Here is an 18,775-nt window from a genome sequence, read left to right as displayed (position 1 = left end):
TGGTTTACATCCATGCGCACCAGGCCAGCCCAGCAGAAAGGCGGTGGTGTGTAGCAGGGGGTGCAGAAGCCCAAACCTTGAGCCTGGCATGTCTGATCCCCAATGTTCTTCTCTTCAGGGCCCTCCTGGTCAACCCGGATACCCTGGTGCAATTGGCCCCCCCGGGCTGCACGTGAGTACCGTTGTGTTTAGATGGAATATTTGGGACATGGGGATTAATGTCGCCCAGTCACTGTCAACCAGAGTTAAACATGGCTCGGGGTTTGGTACACAGAGTCCTCAGCCTGCCAGCACCTTGCCTTAAGGATACAGCAGAGGAGGAAGGCGAGTTACTTGTTCCCTTTAGCTGGAGATCGTGTTTAGAAGCACCCCCCTCTCCTGCCTCTTAGATAGCGTCAGAGCTATGAACTCTGCTCTGGGGGGAAGAGAAGCAGGAGCGCTTGGCCTTGCTGCTGCTATTAAAGCCTGAACCCGTTTCCTAGACGACAAAACAGAACACACACAAGAGGGGAGAGAGAAAAACACCGAGAGAAAATCCAGCTTACGGCGCCGGTGTTGACTCTCACTTGCAACCTCCCTGCTGGAAATCACAGGCACGTGACGCGATCTACCAGCCACGCCGAGCCCTGGCAAGCGTGTCCCAGCATCAGGCTGTTCAGGGCATTGTTTGAGCTGCCTCTTCCTGGTTGCAGGCTCACAGCAGTGTTGCAAAATATACAGTCTTGGCCAGCTACACCAGACACTGATTGGACAGAAGGCAAAAGGAGAGGGATAGGAAAGAGAAGGCGAGATTTTAGGTGGGGAAGGTAAAGGACATCCGGGTGGTGGGGGACTTAGCACAGGTCTACACTACAGAATGACTTCGGTCACTCAGGGTGTGAATAATCTGAACCCCCTGAGCAACACAGTTCTCCCGACCTGATTGCTGGTGCAGACAGAACTATGTCGGTGGGAGGGCTTCTCTCGTCAGCTGGGAGCATCTTCAGAAACGCTGCATTGGCGCAGCTTTGCTGATGCAAGGTTCCACCGAAGACAAGCCCAAAGTCTTACACCCCTGGCTGGGTCCCTCTCTGCCCGGTCTGGTCAGGACATCTCAGGATTGGAGTGAAAAAGGTCCAAGGTTCCAGGAGAGGGTTGAGGGGTGGGGGGGAGCTGTGATGGTGACGTTTGCTCCCGGATCCAATTTTTCTTCCCAAAGTCTCTCTTTGAGGACCCAGAAGGGGTGACTGGAATAGCCAGTCCCCTCGTTATTTTGTCCACCAGTTAGACCTCATTTTTGACACCAATTTGATTCCATTGATTTCCGGCCCCACACTTGTCTTGTTTACCAGGCATGATTATAACACAGCCCTTGAGTTCTCTTTGTTTGGACCAGTTCAGTCTGTCTCGCTGTTGCACCTTTTTCCTGTCAGCATTTGTTGTCATTTGATGCGCTTTCACTGGCTTCCTCCAGCCGAGCTCACCAACAGGGTGAATTCATAGGCCCAACGATCCCAACGGTGCTAGAGCGGGGGGGGAGTGGCCTGGGCGGTACATGCAGCTGGGACTGGAGAACCCTGGCGAAGAGGCGAGACAGCTGAGCATGCCCTGCCATGGCAAGCGGGCTGCCGTGTTGGGAAGGAGGGTACGATCAAGCAGTGCAGAGGGGAGGGACTCTGCTGTGCTGAGATGGAGGGTGAGCCTGGGGGTCACGGGCCCTGGGAGTCACTAGAACTTGCCACACCTCTGCCAAGAAAGAGGCAGATTAGCAGAGGAAGGTCTCTCAGGCCCACATGTTAGCCACCACCAAGATGGTTCCCCTCTTCCACCGTCAGCTACCTCCCCATCAGTTACCAGCCCCCACCCCCTGCCCCTGCAGCTGCTGTGCAAAGCTCATGTCATTCCCCCACCTTCCCCAGGGCGTCAAGGGAGAACGAGGCTACTTGGGACCCCCCGGAGAGAAAGGGGAATCGGTGAGTGCCACGGATCTGACCCTGTGCCAGCTCGATGCCTCTGGGCCATTTGTTGCTCGCCATTTGATAGGGGTGAAGGGAATCCATCCCCCCAGCTAGTGGCTGGGCTTGGGGGTGCTGCTGGGTTGTATTTGCTTCCATGGGGCATCCAAGCCCATCCCCATAAAGCTACGTCTGAGAACATGCAGCAGGGAGATTGGGCAGACGCAGCCTCTTGGATTGGGGTGGGTGAGCAGCCTGCAGCCCAAGACACAAAGGGCGATGTGGCCCTGTCAAGCCACAGGCTTGCACTACGTAAGTTCATCGCTCCACTCCAGCAAATACCTCTCGGGATGGGTCCCCGGCTTTCCATGGGGGGAAGCAAGGCAGCGAGAGGGCGTGGGAGCACTGGGGCCTGGATCCTGACTGGGGCATCTGGGTGCTACCCCAAGAGAAATAATCCAGGTTAATGGCGCCGACACCACGTCTCACCAAGCAGCCCCATGGCTGCACCTCAGGAGCTCACAGGATGCAGGGTCACTGAGACCCGCCGATGGGGCCAGAGCAGAGCTGAGCCGCCCCCTGGGCCCTCTGCTAAAACCAGGGCTGCTGCCAGCAGGCTCGCCCGTGATGCAGTAAGTATCCCTCCCTCCCCGGGCAGCACAGCTGATTCCTGTTCCCTTGGTGTCTCCCCAGGGCCCCCCTGGTTCCGATGGCGTCCCAGGTCCTGCAGGGCCAGCGGTAAGTTCACAGCTAAGATCTGTCTGCTGAAACTGCTTTAAAGGCCCCCGTCCTGACCCCACTGGTGCCTCTGGATCGGCACTTGGCTGACAGGCAGGGAGGGAAGAGGGTGCTCGGGTGCGTTGCAAAGGAAGAGGCCCTGGATGTCTGGTTTGGCTGGCCTGGTTCTCTTGTCTGTCTCGGGAATACCAGCGGCACAAGAAATTTCAGCCCTTCTACTTTGTTCTATCTCTGCACCAGGGTCCGAGAGGAGAGCGCGGAGCTCAGGGCAACTCTGGGGAGAAAGGAGATCAGGTGAGACCCTCCTGCTTCCTCTGCCCCTTCCTCTCCCTGGAGGGAGGAATCGTTGGCCCTGTCTGCTCCAAAGCTTCTCAGAGGGAGATGGTGGCACAGCTGCCCCTGCTTTGTGGGCACGGCCCCTTGGAATGCGGAGCCCCGGTCTATTCCCCACCCCTCCTCAGCCCTGTGACCAGGCTGGGGCTGAAGAAGCCCTTCCCCAAAGCAAGCAGAGGAACCCCATGAGATGACCCCAAGGTGCCCATATGGTGGCTAGGTTCCTAGGCCTGCAGCCTTGCTAAGCCACCAGGGACTGCGGTCATGCTGCTGCGTGGAGCCTTGCCCCCAGGGCTCCCTGCACTAGCAGATCTCTGCTTTGGGGGAAGGCTGCAATGCAGCAGCTTGGCTGCCCACCCGGCCTGTCCAACAGCGTGCATGGTGCTGCAGACTCTGCTGTGAAGTCAGACAGATGCTGCAAACGCTGCTCTGTGGACCCCAGATCCCACAGGGAACCAACCCCCCTGCTCTGGAGGATCTCACGCCGTCCACCGAAAGAGCTGCCTCTGCTAGGGGAGCTGACTTTGGCTGGCCCCTTGAACAAGGGTGCACTATAAACCAATGACTGATCTTTTACTGTATTCACAGGGCTTTCAGGGGCAACCAGGCTTCCCAGGGCCTCCCGTAAGTACACCCCGAGGGAAGTTTCAAGCACTGGGGGACTCAGTATGTGTTTAGCCTGGCAGAGGAGATGGAGGAGAGGAGAGGTGTTCCCTTAACAGGGGTGCACTTGCTCATGACAAGCTCAGGGAGCCAGAAAGGAGCATTATGGGGGAGTGGTATGCAAATAGCTGAGCAGTGCTGGCTTTGCAGAAGCAAAGTGAGCGAGTAGGGGGATCAATGGGGATTATTTCCTGGGCATATTTTCTGAGACAATAAAGGCATCAAACCACCTTTGTCTGATTATCGGGGGATTGACTGAGGGCAGGGATTTGCAGCCAGGAATCGAGCGGGGGCGGGGAGCTTTGTCTGTATATTTGTTATGGGATGGAGCCTTGTTAACAGAGCTGAGGACAGGCCAGGGGATGTGGGGGGGAGGCAGAGTGGAAGCCCAGGGACAGAGTCTCTTGGGCCAAAGAAGTTTTCTTCTGGTTCGAATTTCAGTCATCACTAGCCCCGTTCGCAGCAGGAGCAGAACTACGCAAGCTACTGGCGTGTTTAGTGGCAGCTGCCAAACAGAGTTAGCACAGACCACGCCTGGGGCTAGCCAGGCTCAGCGCAGCCGGCAGAGACTGCGCCTGGAGACCGTGCTTGTGGCTGGCATAAGTAGGCTGCACTTGCAGAAATGGTGCAATCTGCCTTGTCTGGGCCGGACTGATGTTCCCAAAATAGCCCCCTGTGTCCCCACGCTGGGGCTCTGGGAGCTGTGTATGCACCTCGTCTGTAACACAGCTGGGGCTGGAGGCTCTTTCTGAGTCAGCGTCCCGCCTGGCTCATTTCATTACAGACCCCGATGCAGGGCGACTTAATTAGCCCTTCAAAGACTGCAAACCCTTTGTCGTTTTAGGGGCCTCCTGGTTTCCCAGGGAAAGCCGGACCAGCCGGGCCGCCAGGGCCCGCAGCCGAGAAGGTGAGTGCTGCAAGGCGGGCAGGCTGTGGTGCTGGAAGTCCCAAGAGAGAGGGGCTTCTCTTTGCCTGCTGATTGCAGGGGATCCTTGCTAGTGGAGGTCTCTGAGCATCACAGGCCTGAAGAGAGGTTCCTGCTGCTGGTGGGGTTTGGGGCTCCGGCCTCTGCTCAGGGCCAAACAGGCTGCGCTCCCACATCTGGGCTGGTCCTGCAAGTGGATCCGATCCAGGGCACTGCTGGGCACTAACCAGGGGCCTAGTTCTAGATCCCTTTAATGAGCCCACCACTTCCAAAGAGGCACAAGCAACTTCCCAAGGAGCTCCCGCAAGCGCCCACCCGCTCCCCGCAGCCTAGGGGAGAGAACCCCTTTGTCATTCTCAGGGCTCTGTTGACACCTGCTGGCCACTGTGAGGAAGGAAGGCTCTCAAGAAGCCCGGAATGGCAGGGGGAATAGGCCAGTTTCCATCTGCAGCGAGCCACTTTGTTTCAGATACACAGTTTGGGTCCAGGTGGCTGAGGTCATGGGATTGTGATTTTGGCACAGCCTCAGGGACAGCTCGGCGAGAAGCTCGTGGGAACTGCAAACCCCTCCAGGGCCGGGGGGTGCAGAATGGGGACGGACGGTGTTTGGGGCAAACAGAGTCTGAGCCGAGCATTGTGCGGCAGCCGGACATGTGCTGGGAGGAGATGGGGGCTCTGCACTGTGTGATCTGGGCCCTGGACTCTTGCCAAAGGGCCACTTGGCAGCTACTCCCTGCGGTGCTGACCAGAAGCAGTGTTTGGCCACATGGACCCCCCGGGAATGTTAGCTCTGCTCTCCATACACAATCTACCCCCTTTCCGGCTGATTTCCAGTGGTGGATCCATCATGGAAACATCCCCTGGGGCCTAGGTGATGACTGAGTATCCCGTGAGTGCTGACAGGTCCCAGCTCCCTGGGGTTCAGGACCTGCCTGCCCAGCAGCACTGCTCCATCCCCTATAGGGCCCAGGAAGGGGAGAAAGGAGAAACTGCAGCCCTTTAGCACACAGGCAAAATGCAGTCCGTGGAGCGTGCAAAGCTGGGGCACATCTGCAGCATGCCCGGGGCACAGCTAGCACACTCCAGGCACAGCTAGCACCTCACCCATTCCTTAGCAAGAGGCAAGTGTTCCTCCTCATGTGAACTGGCCTCGTCCAGCTGGCTAGCGCTGCTTCCAGGAGATTTGCCACTCAGCCTCCTTCACCCCTTGGATCACAGGGGACAGGGACGTATGGAGAGGGCGTGTGGAGAAGCTGAGAGCGAAGGGAAGTCTCTGGAGTAGCCCGGCAGTGACTATGGGCATCCTCTCCCGTGGCTCTCTGTACCAGTGCATTAGCATGGCAGAGGGCAGCAGGTTCATTGCTCCCAATATGACTTTTACAGGGCAGCGAAGGGATGCGCGGCCCCACGGGGATGCCAGGGCCAATGGGGCCTCCAGGGCCTCCTGGAATACAGGTGAGTGTTTCTCTTTCCCTAGCTCAATTCCTGACTGCATGGAAGGAGTGGGGGTCTCTATGTGGGGGGAAGTTCTCAGGGGGTTCCAGGCTGTGGGGACACTGAGTGCACAGGAAAGGAGGCCTCAGGATCATGGTGGCAGGAGCTGTGAGGGACACTGGGCAGCAGTTGGGCAGCACAGACCTTTGTGAGTGTGGACAAGGAGCTCAATACAGAACAAAGACCCGGCCGGTTGGTGGGTACCAGCAGATGGGACTTGCCCCTCCCTCCCCCATCCATGAGAGATGAGAATCCAAAACTGACCCCACTAACCTACAATGCCGTCCCTGGGCCCAAGCCGAGGGCTTCTCGCCTCTCTGCATTTGTGCCTCGGGCCAGAGGGATCCTGCCCTGACGCAGCAACGCAGCATCACCGACACTATGTCACAGCACACACAGGCAATGCCGCATGGCTGCTTGAATGTCTCGTTCAGAATGATCTTTGGGGAGAGTCTCTGCAACACGTTTTATTTCATCCAGTGGGCTGCTGCATTGTCCTGGGCCACAGACTGGGAGAGGTGCCAGCAGCTTTCCGTTGGATCCAAAAGTGTGGGACCAGAATCTTGGTGCTGGTTCTGAATAAGGAACAGGCGTCTTGGAGCCTATATTTCAAACACAGGGACGCGTGCTTGCCCAGGCAGAAGTTACTGGGTTAGATGCAGGACCGTTGGGTGAAATTCTCTGCCTTGTGCTATGCAGGCGATCAGATGAGATGGGCATATCAGTTTCTTCTAGCCTTAAAATCTGCAATTCTGAAAATGGATTGGCCTTGGTTGGAACCAGGGAGATAAGTGCCTGGGTGGGGTGGAATAGATATTAGATCACCACTATCCACCCAATGGTCCCTCTTCCTGTTTACTGGCCATCCTGTTTCCACACTTGCTGCGTGTAATGCACCGATTAGTGGACCATGTACTGCTGCTCATTGCTGGCTGGGATGTGCAGCCTACCCCAGATGTGGCTGTGCTGCCCTCTTGCATCTGGATATAAGCACTCACGCAGCTGCAGCTCCTGGAGGTTCTCTTTGGCTCCTGTGGCAGAAATCCGGTTAGGGCTCAGACGGTCATGAGTTCCATCCCTGCCCAGGTGGTTGTGGTGGGTGGAACAGCTAGTGACCGAAGTCCTGGGTGGGCATGGGATGGTTACATCTGAAAGGTCATTGCTGGGACGTTCCAAGGTTACAGTCCAGATGGCGAGGGAGGGATCCAGCTGCCATACTGAGCACCAATTCCCAGCCCCTCAGGGAGCTGACGTGTTTCCATGTAGCAGCACTGTCTTAGTAGCAGTGTCCCACACCTGAGATCAGCCAGGCAGGCCACTGAGCAGGGTGGTGTGAATGAACAGGCCTCTCATGAGTTCTCTTGTTCTTGCTCTCGCTTTCCCCGTGATGTCCCAGGGCCCAGCCGGCTTGGAAGGCCTGGATGGGAAGGACGGGAAGCCAGGGATTCGGGTAAGAAAACGGGACGGGGTTTCGTACCTATTTTCTCACAGTTCTGCTCAGAACTGGGCCCCGGCTGGCGTGAAGGATTCGCTGACCTTCTCCTGAGCCTGGGCCGAGGCTCGTACCAGAAGCCCAAATGGGGGGAGCTTGGCCTTCATCCCAAGCTGTTGGCCAGCTCGGAGAGGGAGCAGAGGTAGAGGCTATTCTCCCCCTCGTCGCAAAGCAGGAAGCTGGGTCCCACTCCTGGGGTTCCTCTCCCAGATGGGATGTCAAACACACCTGAAGCTTCCTGCCACAGCGAACCTAATTCTGTGTCCGTTGCCTCTTTCCTTAGGGCGACCCGGGTCCTGCAGGGCCCCCAGGGATGATGGGGATTCCGGTAAGTCATGGGTGGACTCCTGAATAGCTCCCTGGTGCATAGCACCAGGCATCCCCAGTCGGGGGGTGTTCGGGTCTTTCCTTGCTAGACTCTCACCCTTGCCCCTTCCCCACCACCTCCCACGCTGCTGACTGCTAGGTCCTGACAAAGATTCAGACGGCGAGAGCTTAACTGGTAGCTGGGCTTTCCTTGAGTTCCCCCCAAAGTACAGCTCTGGCCCTCTCCCTGGGAGACAGCACCCCCACTGCCTTGTAAGTGGGGGTTGCATTGAATTTCAGAGGGAGGGGAGATAGGTGATTGTTGAAGAGGAAGGAGAAGTGATGGACTCCAGAGCTGGCGAAAGCGGCCCCATCTCCACCGGAGGCAGAGGTAATTTGTCAGGAGCTTGAGAACTGCCTGCCCTCGGCTGGCTCCGGGGGCTCCTGGTGGGTTTGTTATGGCAGGGAGAGCTCCTTGGTGGCTGGCGTGGGTGGTGTCTCCGTGCCCGAGGGAGGGAGGCAGGGGGACTCCACAGAGCCTGCCGGGAAGGCCCTGCTCACTTGATGCTGGAGTGTAATTCTTCTCTTCTTTTCCCCACCAGGGCTTCAAGGGCAAACCTGGCCACCCGGGTCTCCCAGGCCAGAAGGTGAGCTGGTTTGCTGCTATTACAGCCTCAGGGAATCCACAGCGGGCACCTGGCCACAGCTGCTTTGTGAAACCTCCCCTTTGAGATCGCTGAGAGTGGGGGCTCGCTGGAAGTGACATTCACCAGGCCCAGGCCTTGCGTAACCCCTTAGAGGCGGATTCTAGCCCCACTGGAGCCAGTTGCCAACTCTCACTGCGTTCAGTAGGGCCAGCTTTCCCTCTTAGCGGGGATGTGACCCTGGAATGGCACATCGCCTCGTGCTGGGCCTGCCGCATGGGGTGAATGTCACCCTGGGGAGAGCCAAAGGGCTTTATCTGCCTGCTTAGGGTCTGGGGGGACTTGAGGCTCTCTGGGAGGGTCGTGGAGTGTTTTTGCTATTTGAAACTTCCTGCTCTAGTTGGCTGCCATGGCCCCACCCCCAGGGCCCCTCGGCATATTCAGCACCCCGTCATTTCCTGACACCATCATTCAGAGCTAGTGCACCCCAGGAGTCTCACATCCACCCTGACTGGTGCAAGAGAGCAGGCCCCAGTGTCCAACAGCAGTCAGCATTCATCTGCTGCAAGCCCCCTCCAAAGGAACTGAGCCAGGCTTCCAGGGACGGAGATGAACCAGCCTGGCTTGTAGCAGTGCCAGGGCTGGGCAGTGATGTACTTGTGACATACAGGCGTGGCAGTGGCTTCCTCTTCTGGTCAAGCCAGGCCATTCCCCCCCAAGGTGGGACCTTTTCATCACTGGGTGCTGATGTGGGATTGCTTGGTCAGATGGCGGCAGAGGCTGGGTACCTGATTTTAAAGGGCTGGATAATTTTATGATCCCAATGGGGCCATGTCCCCAGCTGGAATAAGCTGGTGTAAATCCACTGAAGTTGGCAGCCATGCAAGGTAAGAGGATGTGAGGGTCATTGATCATGGCACTGCCCATGTGGCTGGCATGTGTAATGGGAGGCTGTCACGTTCCTCTGCACAGTGAGAGGCAAGATGCCAGCCTGGCTGACCCAGTGACCGGATCTGGTGTGACAAACCCCATGCAGGCCAGAGTCCCTGCTCTCTTGCTCTCTGTCTACACATGGCACATGCATGATGCTCCATGCTGTGTGTTCTTCTTTCCAGGGTGACTGTGGCAAACCCGGACCTCCCGGAAGCACGGGCCGGCCAGGGGCAGAGGTGAGTCAGTGCGGATTGGAAGGATGGGGTGTTTAATGCTCAGGGCACTGTGTGCGGCTTCCGGCACTGACCCAACTGGGAATGTTCTTAATGTTTTCTCTGAATACTGTGTTGGTGCCTCAGTGTCCCCGAGACAGTTCTTAAGTATCTGGCAGAGCAAAGGGCCAGTGTACCTAAATGCCTGACCCTTTGCCTCCCAGCAACTGATGGCCTGGGCCCTTCTCTGCAAAGGTGCCAACTGAAGGTGTTGGAGACAAAGAGATCAGGTGACCTCCTGGCCCGGGAAAGGAGCTGAGCAGAGAGTAGGGGCTGGAGGGGGTAGGGAGTCTGGAGCTGCCTGGGGATGAGGAGTCAAGTGCAGACCTGGGGGTCTTGCTCACTGACCCCCAGAATGGACCCGGCCGAGGGGTCCGGTTCGCTGTATCTACAAGCTCTGTTTTAGACCCTGTTCCTGTCATCGAATAAACCTCTGTTTTACTGGCTGGCTGAGAGTCACATCTGACTGCAAAGTGGGGGTGCAGGACCATGTGGCTTCCCCAGGACCCCGCCTGGGTGGGCTCACTGTGGGAAGCGCACGGAGGGGCAGAGGATGCTGAATGCTCCAAGGAGAGACCCAGGAGGTGAAGACGTGTGAGCTTCTTGCCCTGAACAAGTCTGCTCCAAGGGAGAGGAGGCTCCCCAAAGTCCTGCCTGGCTTTGTAGGGAGCTGTTCCAGAGCATCGCCCGGGGACTCCATGACAGGGGTGTTTAATGCTCAGGGCACTGTGTGCGGCTTCCGACACTGACCCACCACCAGCGACACTGGATGTGAGGGCCAGCCATGATTGTGCTTCTGCTCCCTGACCACTAGTCCCAAGCCCCTTCCCCCTCGCGAGGTCCCAGAGCTCAAGCTCCAGCCCTAGCCCAATTCAGCAGCCCCATAGCCCAAGTCAGCTGACACCAGCCAGCTGCAGGTGTTTAATTGCAGTGTAGACAAACCCTGAGCGACTCATAGGAGAACTTCAGCAGCCCTGTTGCCATAGGGCCAGGCTCTCCATGGGGCAAATGAGTGCAGCTGCTCTGGTGAAGTCAATGGAGCTACCTCAGGTTACAGCCGCTGAGGATCTAGCCTGGAACGCTGAAGTACAGCGTATGCAAACACACGCCCAGGTTCCCGGGGAAGGGGCCCAGTTCCCACTGGTGGTTCTGATGCTCTTGCATACAGGTCAGCTGGCTGAGGAGGGGTGTGTACTGTACGAGCTGCGACTGTATATAATCGCTCTGTCTTTTGCAGGGGGAACCTGGTCCGATGGGACCCCAAGGCAGACAGGGGCCTCCAGGCCATTTAGTAAGTTGAATTTTTGCTCTGGTTGAGAAGTGACAACATCCCAATTGCACTGGTTTAATCCGGCGCCGATGGAGGAAAACACAGGGTTGTGTGAGCTCACTCCTGCCCTAGTCTCGCCCAGCAGAAGGCGCTGTAGGGGATGATGCAGGGGCATTGGCTGTAGGGGAACTCTCACCAGTGCCAGTCCCAGCAGCAAGCACTTCAAGGGAGTTGATTGGTGGGGGGAACTCTCAGCTACTGCAGTCCCAGCCTCTCCCAGCAGGAGGTGCTGTATGGAATGATGCTATTTTACTTGCCCCTAAATAAAATGACTGAGCCTGTGCAAGCGGGCAAGGCTGCTTGACAGGAGTGTCTGGTGGGAGGTGCTATGGCTGTTCTGGCCGTGGCGCTCCTGTTCAATCACCCACTGGTTCCCCCAGTTTAAAGAAGCGAGCTGACGGGTGTAGTGGAAACTGCACGGTGCACTGCACGGTAGGAGCTGATCGGCCTTTTCCTAGGGCGGGCTTCAGCTCCTGCTTCCAGGTTAATTGTTACTCTGTTAAAATGTCCTAATCTCTTCTCACTCGTTAGGGTCCCCCAGGAAGCCCGGGCCAGCCGGGCCCAGCTGGAATCACAGGAATGGTAAGTGCTGTCCCTGCCCCAGGGGCCTCCCCATTGGCACAGATCCGTAGGAGCATTTTTAGTCTCCTATAGCCTCGTTCTTCCCAGAGTGAGTTTCAGCGTGGGTCAGATGGGGAGAGCGGACCCCAACCTGGGGGGTCTCACCCCAGCCTTGTTACCAGCTTCACTCTGCCAGCATCATAAGAAATGTTCCCAGCTGCCACCATCCCCCAGGCAGAGGCAATGCATGTCCAGCCATGCAGCACCAGCTGAACTGCCTTTGCCAAGCCACGTTGGCGGGCTCATGGCACGCGAAGCTGTGCCGTGCTGTACCATGCCAGGGCCATGCTCGGGAGTGAACGTGGCCGATGGGACTCGGGAGGTTGGCTGGGCTCTGATTCAGGATCCAGTTCACCAATCTCGCTTGGATCAGGGGCCAGGCAAGGTAATGTAAGGCCTGGTTTCCAATGAGGGCATCCACATTTGAGAACCGGCTCAGCAGTTGAGCTCCCGTACCTCGCCTGTTCTGATCACAACTGCATGTTCGAGTGCCCGGGTCCGCACCTGGGCACCTACCGATTGCTTCATTCTCACTTTCGAAATAACGTCTGAAATCAGTGCTCTCTCCTTTTCCCCATTCTCCAGGGATTGAAGGGCGAGAGAGGATCTTCAGGGGAAAGAGGTCTCGCAGGGATGCCAGGGCAACCTGGGCCCCCAGGCCACCCTGGACCACCCGTGAGTGCTGCATGTCAATGGAGATGTGACACAGACTAGGGCAATGCCAGAGCCTGGAGCGCATGGTGTCTGTGGGGGTGGGGGAGAGGCTTAGACATCAAACACTGAGCTCCCATTGACACTGCACTGTGGCAGGGACAGAGAACAAAGCACGCCGGCGTGCTCTGAAGTTGCGAAGTTCCTCTCTCTGGTGCCAGGTTTGCCAATTATGGCGTGCCGGTCTGGGCCCCACCAGGCTTAGCTCATCCATCCTTCGCTCCGTGCAGTGTGGACTGGGCAACATCCATCCATACAACAGCACGTGCACCGCTCGGTGCTTGGTGCACGCTGGGCACTGCCTCTGCAGGGGCTGCCCTGGTGACCTTCCCAGTGGGTGTTGGGAATTCTTTATTCCGCTGCATTGTGCGAACCCTCGGAGAGTGCTGACAGGGTCTGAGCCCGAGATGTGTTCTCAGCCACAGCATCCCAAGCAGGTTTGGGCTCTCCAGGTCCCTTTCTGTGGGAGCATGGGGTGGAGAAAGGAATGTTTCACGTTTCTGTCTTTGATTTCCCAGGGCGAGATGGGCGCAGATGGAGCAGCTGGGAAAGAGGTATTGTGATGCTAGCCATGATGGCTCCCCCTCTCGCATTCCCTGTTCCACGGCAGTGAGTGTGGCAGGTCCACGCTGTGCTCTCTGCCCCCTCCTTATCCTGGACCATTATTGCAATAGGATCGTGTTTGCAATCAGTGCCGCTGCTGACCCTGGACCCACAGCCCTTACTCAGGCAAAACTCCCCTGAGCATCAGCGATGTCTTGCCCCGCAGTGCTGAGTGCACCACAGGGGCCCAGCTGAGCATAAATAACTACAGTCTAGGGGGCAATCCTCAGGCCTGGTTTTCCTCGACCCCGGACTGCACCGTCCTGATGTCTCGAGCTGCTTTTGTGATCTAGAGCTGGATCCCTAGCGGGAGGTGGCTCCCCACTCCACAGAGATTCATGCACTGCCCACTCCCTGCCACCAGGGGCAGCATCCCATCCCAGGCTTCCTGGAAGGTGGGATTTCCTGGTTTGCCATCAGAGTGGAGGAAGTGACAGTTCCCTAGTGTCACCCCGTGTGGTGGTACCTTAGAAAGGGTGTACCAGTGACATGGGTAAGCGGGGCCTTAGCATGTCTGTCTTATTCCTTGAGCCCTGGCAGAATCTCCAGAATAGAGGCCAGTGCCTGGAGGATAAAAGGCAGTGTACCAGCAAGCACATGTTCATATCCCACAAGGTGTTGGCAGGGGCTAAACTCCTTGCTTCCACGTTCCTGCTTCCTGCACCCAGGCAGGGTTGGTCTGACGAGGCAGGGATCCAGCCAGGTTCATAAAGGAGGCTCTTTGGCATGAGAGGAAGAGAGAGCTGAAAGCACAAGATATGGGCTTGACTCTGGAGTGACTGAGTGGGCTCTGTGGCCTTTGCTATGCAGAAGGTCAGACTAGAGGAAACCTCTTTGTTTAGCTTTAAGCTTCCTGATCCTCAGAGCCCGAGAGAGAGAGAGCCCTCCCCAGCTACTGCTGCCTCGCTGGTATACCACCTTCACACAGGCTTAGACCCTGGCACCAAGACGGGCAGGGGCCACCAGCCCTAAGTCTAGAAACCATTTCAGAGCAGAACTTCCCGTGATCACTGCTCCCTTCTGCCTCCTTCTAGGGCCCACCGGGGAACCCTGGACCGTCAGGACCAGCTGGCCAGAAGGTAAGAGCAGGTCGGCTTTGCTCCATGACGCTGAGCCGAATGCTCTGGACAGCTGCTATGCTGGGGCTCTGTTGCTGAGCAGAAGGGGCTGCCGAGGTGAATGTTTCCCCAGCTGCAGTCCTGCTGCCTGGGATCCCTGGAGGGGCCAGCCCATGCTCAAGTTGCCCTGAGAGCTGCTGTACTATAGAGAGATGCCCGTCTCTTATCTGAGTGGGGAAAGGTGACGAGGAACTGGAGAGATTTCTGCCTCTGACTGTATCTGTCTTCTTCTTGTGCATTCCAGGGTGAAGCTGGCCCTGCAGGGGAGAGAGGGTACCCTGGAGAGAAGGGGAGAGCCGGCATGCCTGGAGGACCAGGGAAAAGTGGCTCCATGGGCCCCGTGGGACCACGTGGCTCTCCAGGAGAGAGAGGCCACCCGGGCTCCCCAGGACCTGCTGGCAGCCCGGGGACGCCAGGACTCCCAGGCACAATGGTAAGGGGGGAGAAGGGGTAAGTTCCTGCTGCTGGGGGTGGGGTAGGGGGGTTCTCGCAGAACAAAGCAGCCTGAGCAAGCGTTCACAATCTGGCTCTGAGCATCAGGACTTGTGAGTTCTATTCCTAGCTCTGCTACTGACTCACTGTGTGACCACAGGCAAGGCATGTCCTCCTGCTGCCTTTTCCCAGGGTGAGATTTGCTTTGTGGTTTTTCCCATCCCCTCTCTCTAGGGAGACATGGTGAATTACGATGAAATCAAGCGGTTCATCCGGCAAGAGCTGAACAAAATGTTTGACGGTAAGCGGCGCGGTGGGAACAGGAGGCTGGAGGGCTGGACTGAGCTGCAAGTGATGGCTTAGTGCTTGGCGCATACGGGCTGAAAGAGCTGTGCCAGTCTCTGGATCCATGTGTCCAAATCCCGGAAGGGATAGGGCTGCCCTTCATCCTTCCCAAGGAGATCACCGTACCACTACCTAGTGTAGAGTGTGCCGAGATGGGAGCTAAGGATCTGCGTGTGCATTACATCTCAGAGCCCTTTGAATAAGCACATGTGATGGAGTAGGGACTGTCTGTGTGGGGAACGGGAAAGCAGGGGATGTCTGTAGGTGAGGGACAGGTAGTCAGGTTGTAATGTGAGCCGGCAGGGGGGAGGGGGAGCTGCTGGGCGGAGGAGAAGGAAACAAAGGGGTTTTTTTCGGCCGGAGGAGGAGAGGCAGGACAGTTTGGGTTTGGGCTATGGGGAGGAATTCAGGGGATCCTAGCTGGGATCCAAGCACCCTGAACCCCCAGAAGGACTCAGTGGAGGGGTCCGGACTGTGCCTGCAAGCTCTGCTGTAACCTGTGTTCCTGCTGTCCAATAAACCTTCTGTTTTACTGGCTGGATAAAAGTCACTGTGGGTCCCAGGAAGAGGGGTGCAGGGCCAGACTCCGTGACAGCACATGATGTTTGGCCCGGGCTCCTGCTTCCCTCCAGCACTGCGTTCTTTGAGCCAGTTGTTACTTCCCAAGCTGGCGTTTCCTGTGCACTTCTACACCCCGCAGGGTCTTCAGATAAGCCCCCATTACTGTAGGCTTCCTACACCCGATAGCAAGAGTTTGGGGTTAATAACCCCTGGCTGGTGCAGTCATTGGCTCCCTATCTCTCTCTGCAGAGAGGCTGGTGTACTATGCCTCCAGGATGCAGTTCCCGGTGGAGATGGCTGCCTCCCCAGGACGACCAGGTCACCCTGGTAAAGATGGAGCGCCAGGGCGGCCAGGGCCTCCTGGATCCCCTGGGTTACCGGGACAGATCGGGAGAGAAGGGCGGCAAGGTGTGCCGGGCATGAGAGGTAGGTCGTTCTCCTGGAAGCCCTTTATTTGCATCTCCTCTTCCCTGACATTACTGTGGAGTTTCAGAAATGGCCTCCAGAGTCAGGAGATTTTTAATGGCATGGTGGCAGCAGCTGGAATTCACCGCTGCGGGACTGCAAAGCAAGTTAAGGGAACTCCAGAGCCACTGACCTAAGGGGGCTCCTGCCAGCCCATGTGTGTGGTTCACGCCTTCTCTTTCCCCTGGTGGCCTTGTACGCGCTCGCTTTCTTACTCAGCCCCATGGAATCGTCCTTTCCTCCCTTTCTGTCACTCACGCGCATTGCGCTTTGCGGGTGGGGTTTCTTACTGCGCTCTTGCATTCCAGGTGAGCCTGGCGCCAAAGGAGAAAAGGGAGAGAAAGGCATTGGCCTTGCGGGAGAAAGCGGCCCGCCAGGGGCGCCCGGTAAGACTCCTGCACGTGTCACAACAGGGACCCAATTGGTTCAGCATTTTTAAGGTCAACTCGTTAGCCCTTCCTGCTGCAGGGACATGGATGGTGATAGACACCTGGTGCTTCAGGGGGAAATCTCCTCCTGATTCAGCTTTTCCTAACAATGTGAGGCAGATTGAGGGTCTCAGACCAAAGCGTCTCCATCCAAACCCTCTGAACTGCAGTGGGTCGGCTTTAACGAAGTCAGAGAGTTTAAGGCCAGACAGGATCACCAGATCCTCTAGTCTGACCTGGATCTCACAGGCCACCAGCACTGAAGCCAACAACTGAAATCAGACCAATGCGTCACCGCCCACAGGAGACGTAGCTGTTATGTGCCACAGGCAGAGAATGGGAGAGACCAAGGTGCCCCGGTGTCCGAGGCACCCATAATGGCAGGGAAATGAGCAAGTGAGACAGACCCAGATAATCCTGGCCAGTGACCCGCACCCACAAGCTGCAGAGGAGGGGGGGAAAAAATCCCAAAGCTCACTGCCAGGCTGACCTGGAGAAAATTCCTTCCTGACCTCACATATAGTGATCAGTTAGATCCTGAGCATGTATGCAAGAACCAGCCAGCCAAGCATCTGGGTTTGGCTTTGCAAATCAGCCTTCTCAGCTCCTGTCTTCCCTTTCTTATTTCTCCTCTTCAGGTCCCCAAGGGCCACCAGGTTATGGCAAGCTGGGTCCGCCTGGGCCTGTGGGACAGCAAGGCATCCCAGGCGTTCCTGGACCACCAGGAGCTACAGGGCAGCCTGGAAAGACCGGGCATTGTAACCCTTCCGATTGCTTCAGCATGATGCCCCTTGAGCAGCCTATATACGAGCCCAAAAGTATGAAAGGACCCCTAGGCTGAGCGGACCTGCAGGGCATTTTCACAAAGGACTCCATTGGGAATGACCAAAGCTCGGGCCTGGCGACTGGTCGTGAATGATTTTTTTATTGCTGTTAATATTTTTTCTTTCGATTTCCAGTGGGGTTAAGTCTCTCGTGACGGTGTGTGTGTGTGTGTATGTGTGAGAGAGAGAGAGCATCTCTTCTTGTGTTTATAAAGGGAATTGGACGCTGCCATCTGTGGCCAGCCAAAATCCATTTCATGATGGTGTCTTCGCTTATCATCGCCCTGGCCAAGCCTGCACCTTCCTGTGTCTTCTCTAGCTTCTTCTGTCTTTTTAATTAATTATTAGTCTTTCAATGCCTGCTCATCTCCAGCACTTTGGGCACTGAGGCAGAAAAAGAGGGGAGGGTGAGGGAAGGAAGGGTATTTTTAACTGTCACACCTCTAAGCAGCCTCAGCTGTTACGGGGTGGGAACTTCAGGCAAGATTCCAGATCCCACCTCCATTGTTTGTGAAATGACATATCCCCGTTCACACGACTGAGACAACTCTCCCTCTGCCCCCGTGTGCCTTTCGTTTGCGTTGCAGTGCATGCTCTGCCGCTCCTTTCATTTGTAACGTGCCAGCATCATATGTGCCATCAGCCATTTCCTTGTCCTGGTGCCAATGTCGCTCTTGCGTTAGAGAATGCTCCTGCACAATGTCTTGGCCCTCAGCATAGAGTCATTCTAGGGAAAAATAAGACCAAGGAAGCTGGATCACCAAGCCATTTTTCAGCATCTGCAGCAGGCCTCTGTGCATCTTCTCATAGCCATAAAGTGGAGCAATCGTGCTGGCCTTTAACTCAAAGCCCAACATTTTCATTTGGTGGAAAAACAAGCCTCTAACCTAAAAACCACGACTGGGTTGCTAAGTGCTAGACCGGTTTCCAAATATTAAAATACAACGTCTGAGCAGTCAGTTACCACTTTTCAGCTCAGTGTGCGAAAGGGAGGGCTGCTTTCCTCCCTGAAGCAGGTTGAATCTGGTGAGCAAACAAACAGAAAATAATAAAACATTCCTGCCCAAGCTTTGTCTGCATTTTTAAAGCAACTATATATATAAAAATCTTGAGCACTTTTGTCTATCACCCTGGGGACAGTAACAGCTTAAATTCTACCAGTTTGTCCTTCCCTTGACCATAGATAAAACTAGCCCCCGAGTATGTACTAGAAGTGGGTGGAGCTCAAAAGGTTGGAAGACACCCCGACAGTTTGTATTCTCAATGGAATATCTGGCATCTGGACCAGGAACCTGTGTACTGATATATTCCCTTCCTGTTAGTATTTGTCATCTTAAGGGTGTAAGAAAATCATTTGTACCATCCATCAACAGTTGTCTGTCATGAATAAGAAGTCAGGCCCAGATCCTCAAAAGTATGTAGGCTCTTAATGGCCATTGGTTTCACCAACATAACTAAATGCTGTTTCATATAGCAATGTACTATGATTTCAAGTAGCAATGACTTTTTTTCCTAAGAACGGGGCAGTAACCTAACCCTAGCAGAGTTGTCGAGGATAGTTTTATAAACTGGTAACAATGGGGAACACAAGAGTCCCAGGACC

General features: G+C 56.2%; 1 protein-coding gene across 1 annotated transcript in view; it reads left to right on the top strand.

The window, feature by feature from the left end:
- COL16A1 (collagen type XVI alpha 1 chain) overlaps positions 1 to 18,775 on the top strand; it is a 136,885-nt gene that overhangs the window by 67,307 nt on the left and 50,803 nt on the right. Inside the window, exons 52-72 of the mRNA XM_075060881.1 lie at positions 119 to 172; positions 1,899 to 1,952; positions 2,628 to 2,672; positions 2,913 to 2,966; positions 3,594 to 3,629; positions 4,513 to 4,575; positions 5,977 to 6,048; positions 7,484 to 7,537; positions 7,863 to 7,907; positions 8,488 to 8,532; positions 9,645 to 9,698; positions 10,972 to 11,025; positions 11,596 to 11,646; positions 12,271 to 12,360; positions 12,915 to 12,950; positions 14,034 to 14,078; positions 14,362 to 14,550; positions 14,784 to 14,850; positions 15,705 to 15,881; positions 16,229 to 16,306; positions 16,987 to 17,499. Coding sequence (XP_074916982.1) covers positions 119 to 172; positions 1,899 to 1,952; positions 2,628 to 2,672; positions 2,913 to 2,966; positions 3,594 to 3,629; positions 4,513 to 4,575; positions 5,977 to 6,048; positions 7,484 to 7,537; positions 7,863 to 7,907; positions 8,488 to 8,532; positions 9,645 to 9,698; positions 10,972 to 11,025; positions 11,596 to 11,646; positions 12,271 to 12,360; positions 12,915 to 12,950; positions 14,034 to 14,078; positions 14,362 to 14,550; positions 14,784 to 14,850; positions 15,705 to 15,881; positions 16,229 to 16,306; positions 16,987 to 17,189 — 1,566 coding nt within the window. The 3' untranslated portion in view covers positions 17,190 to 17,499. The remainder of the gene's footprint in view (positions 1 to 118; positions 173 to 1,898; positions 1,953 to 2,627; positions 2,673 to 2,912; positions 2,967 to 3,593; positions 3,630 to 4,512; positions 4,576 to 5,976; positions 6,049 to 7,483; positions 7,538 to 7,862; positions 7,908 to 8,487; positions 8,533 to 9,644; positions 9,699 to 10,971; positions 11,026 to 11,595; positions 11,647 to 12,270; positions 12,361 to 12,914; positions 12,951 to 14,033; positions 14,079 to 14,361; positions 14,551 to 14,783; positions 14,851 to 15,704; positions 15,882 to 16,228; positions 16,307 to 16,986; positions 17,500 to 18,775) is intronic.

Source organism: Chelonoidis abingdonii, chromosome 25 (assembly GCF_003597395.2).
Source record: "Chelonoidis abingdonii isolate Lonesome George chromosome 25, CheloAbing_2.0, whole genome shotgun sequence".
NCBI classification, from domain to species: Eukaryota; Metazoa; Chordata; order Testudines; family Testudinidae; genus Chelonoidis; species Chelonoidis abingdonii.
The sequence above is the reverse complement of the archived record's forward strand: the minus strand, read 5'-3'. Positions and strand labels throughout refer to the sequence as shown.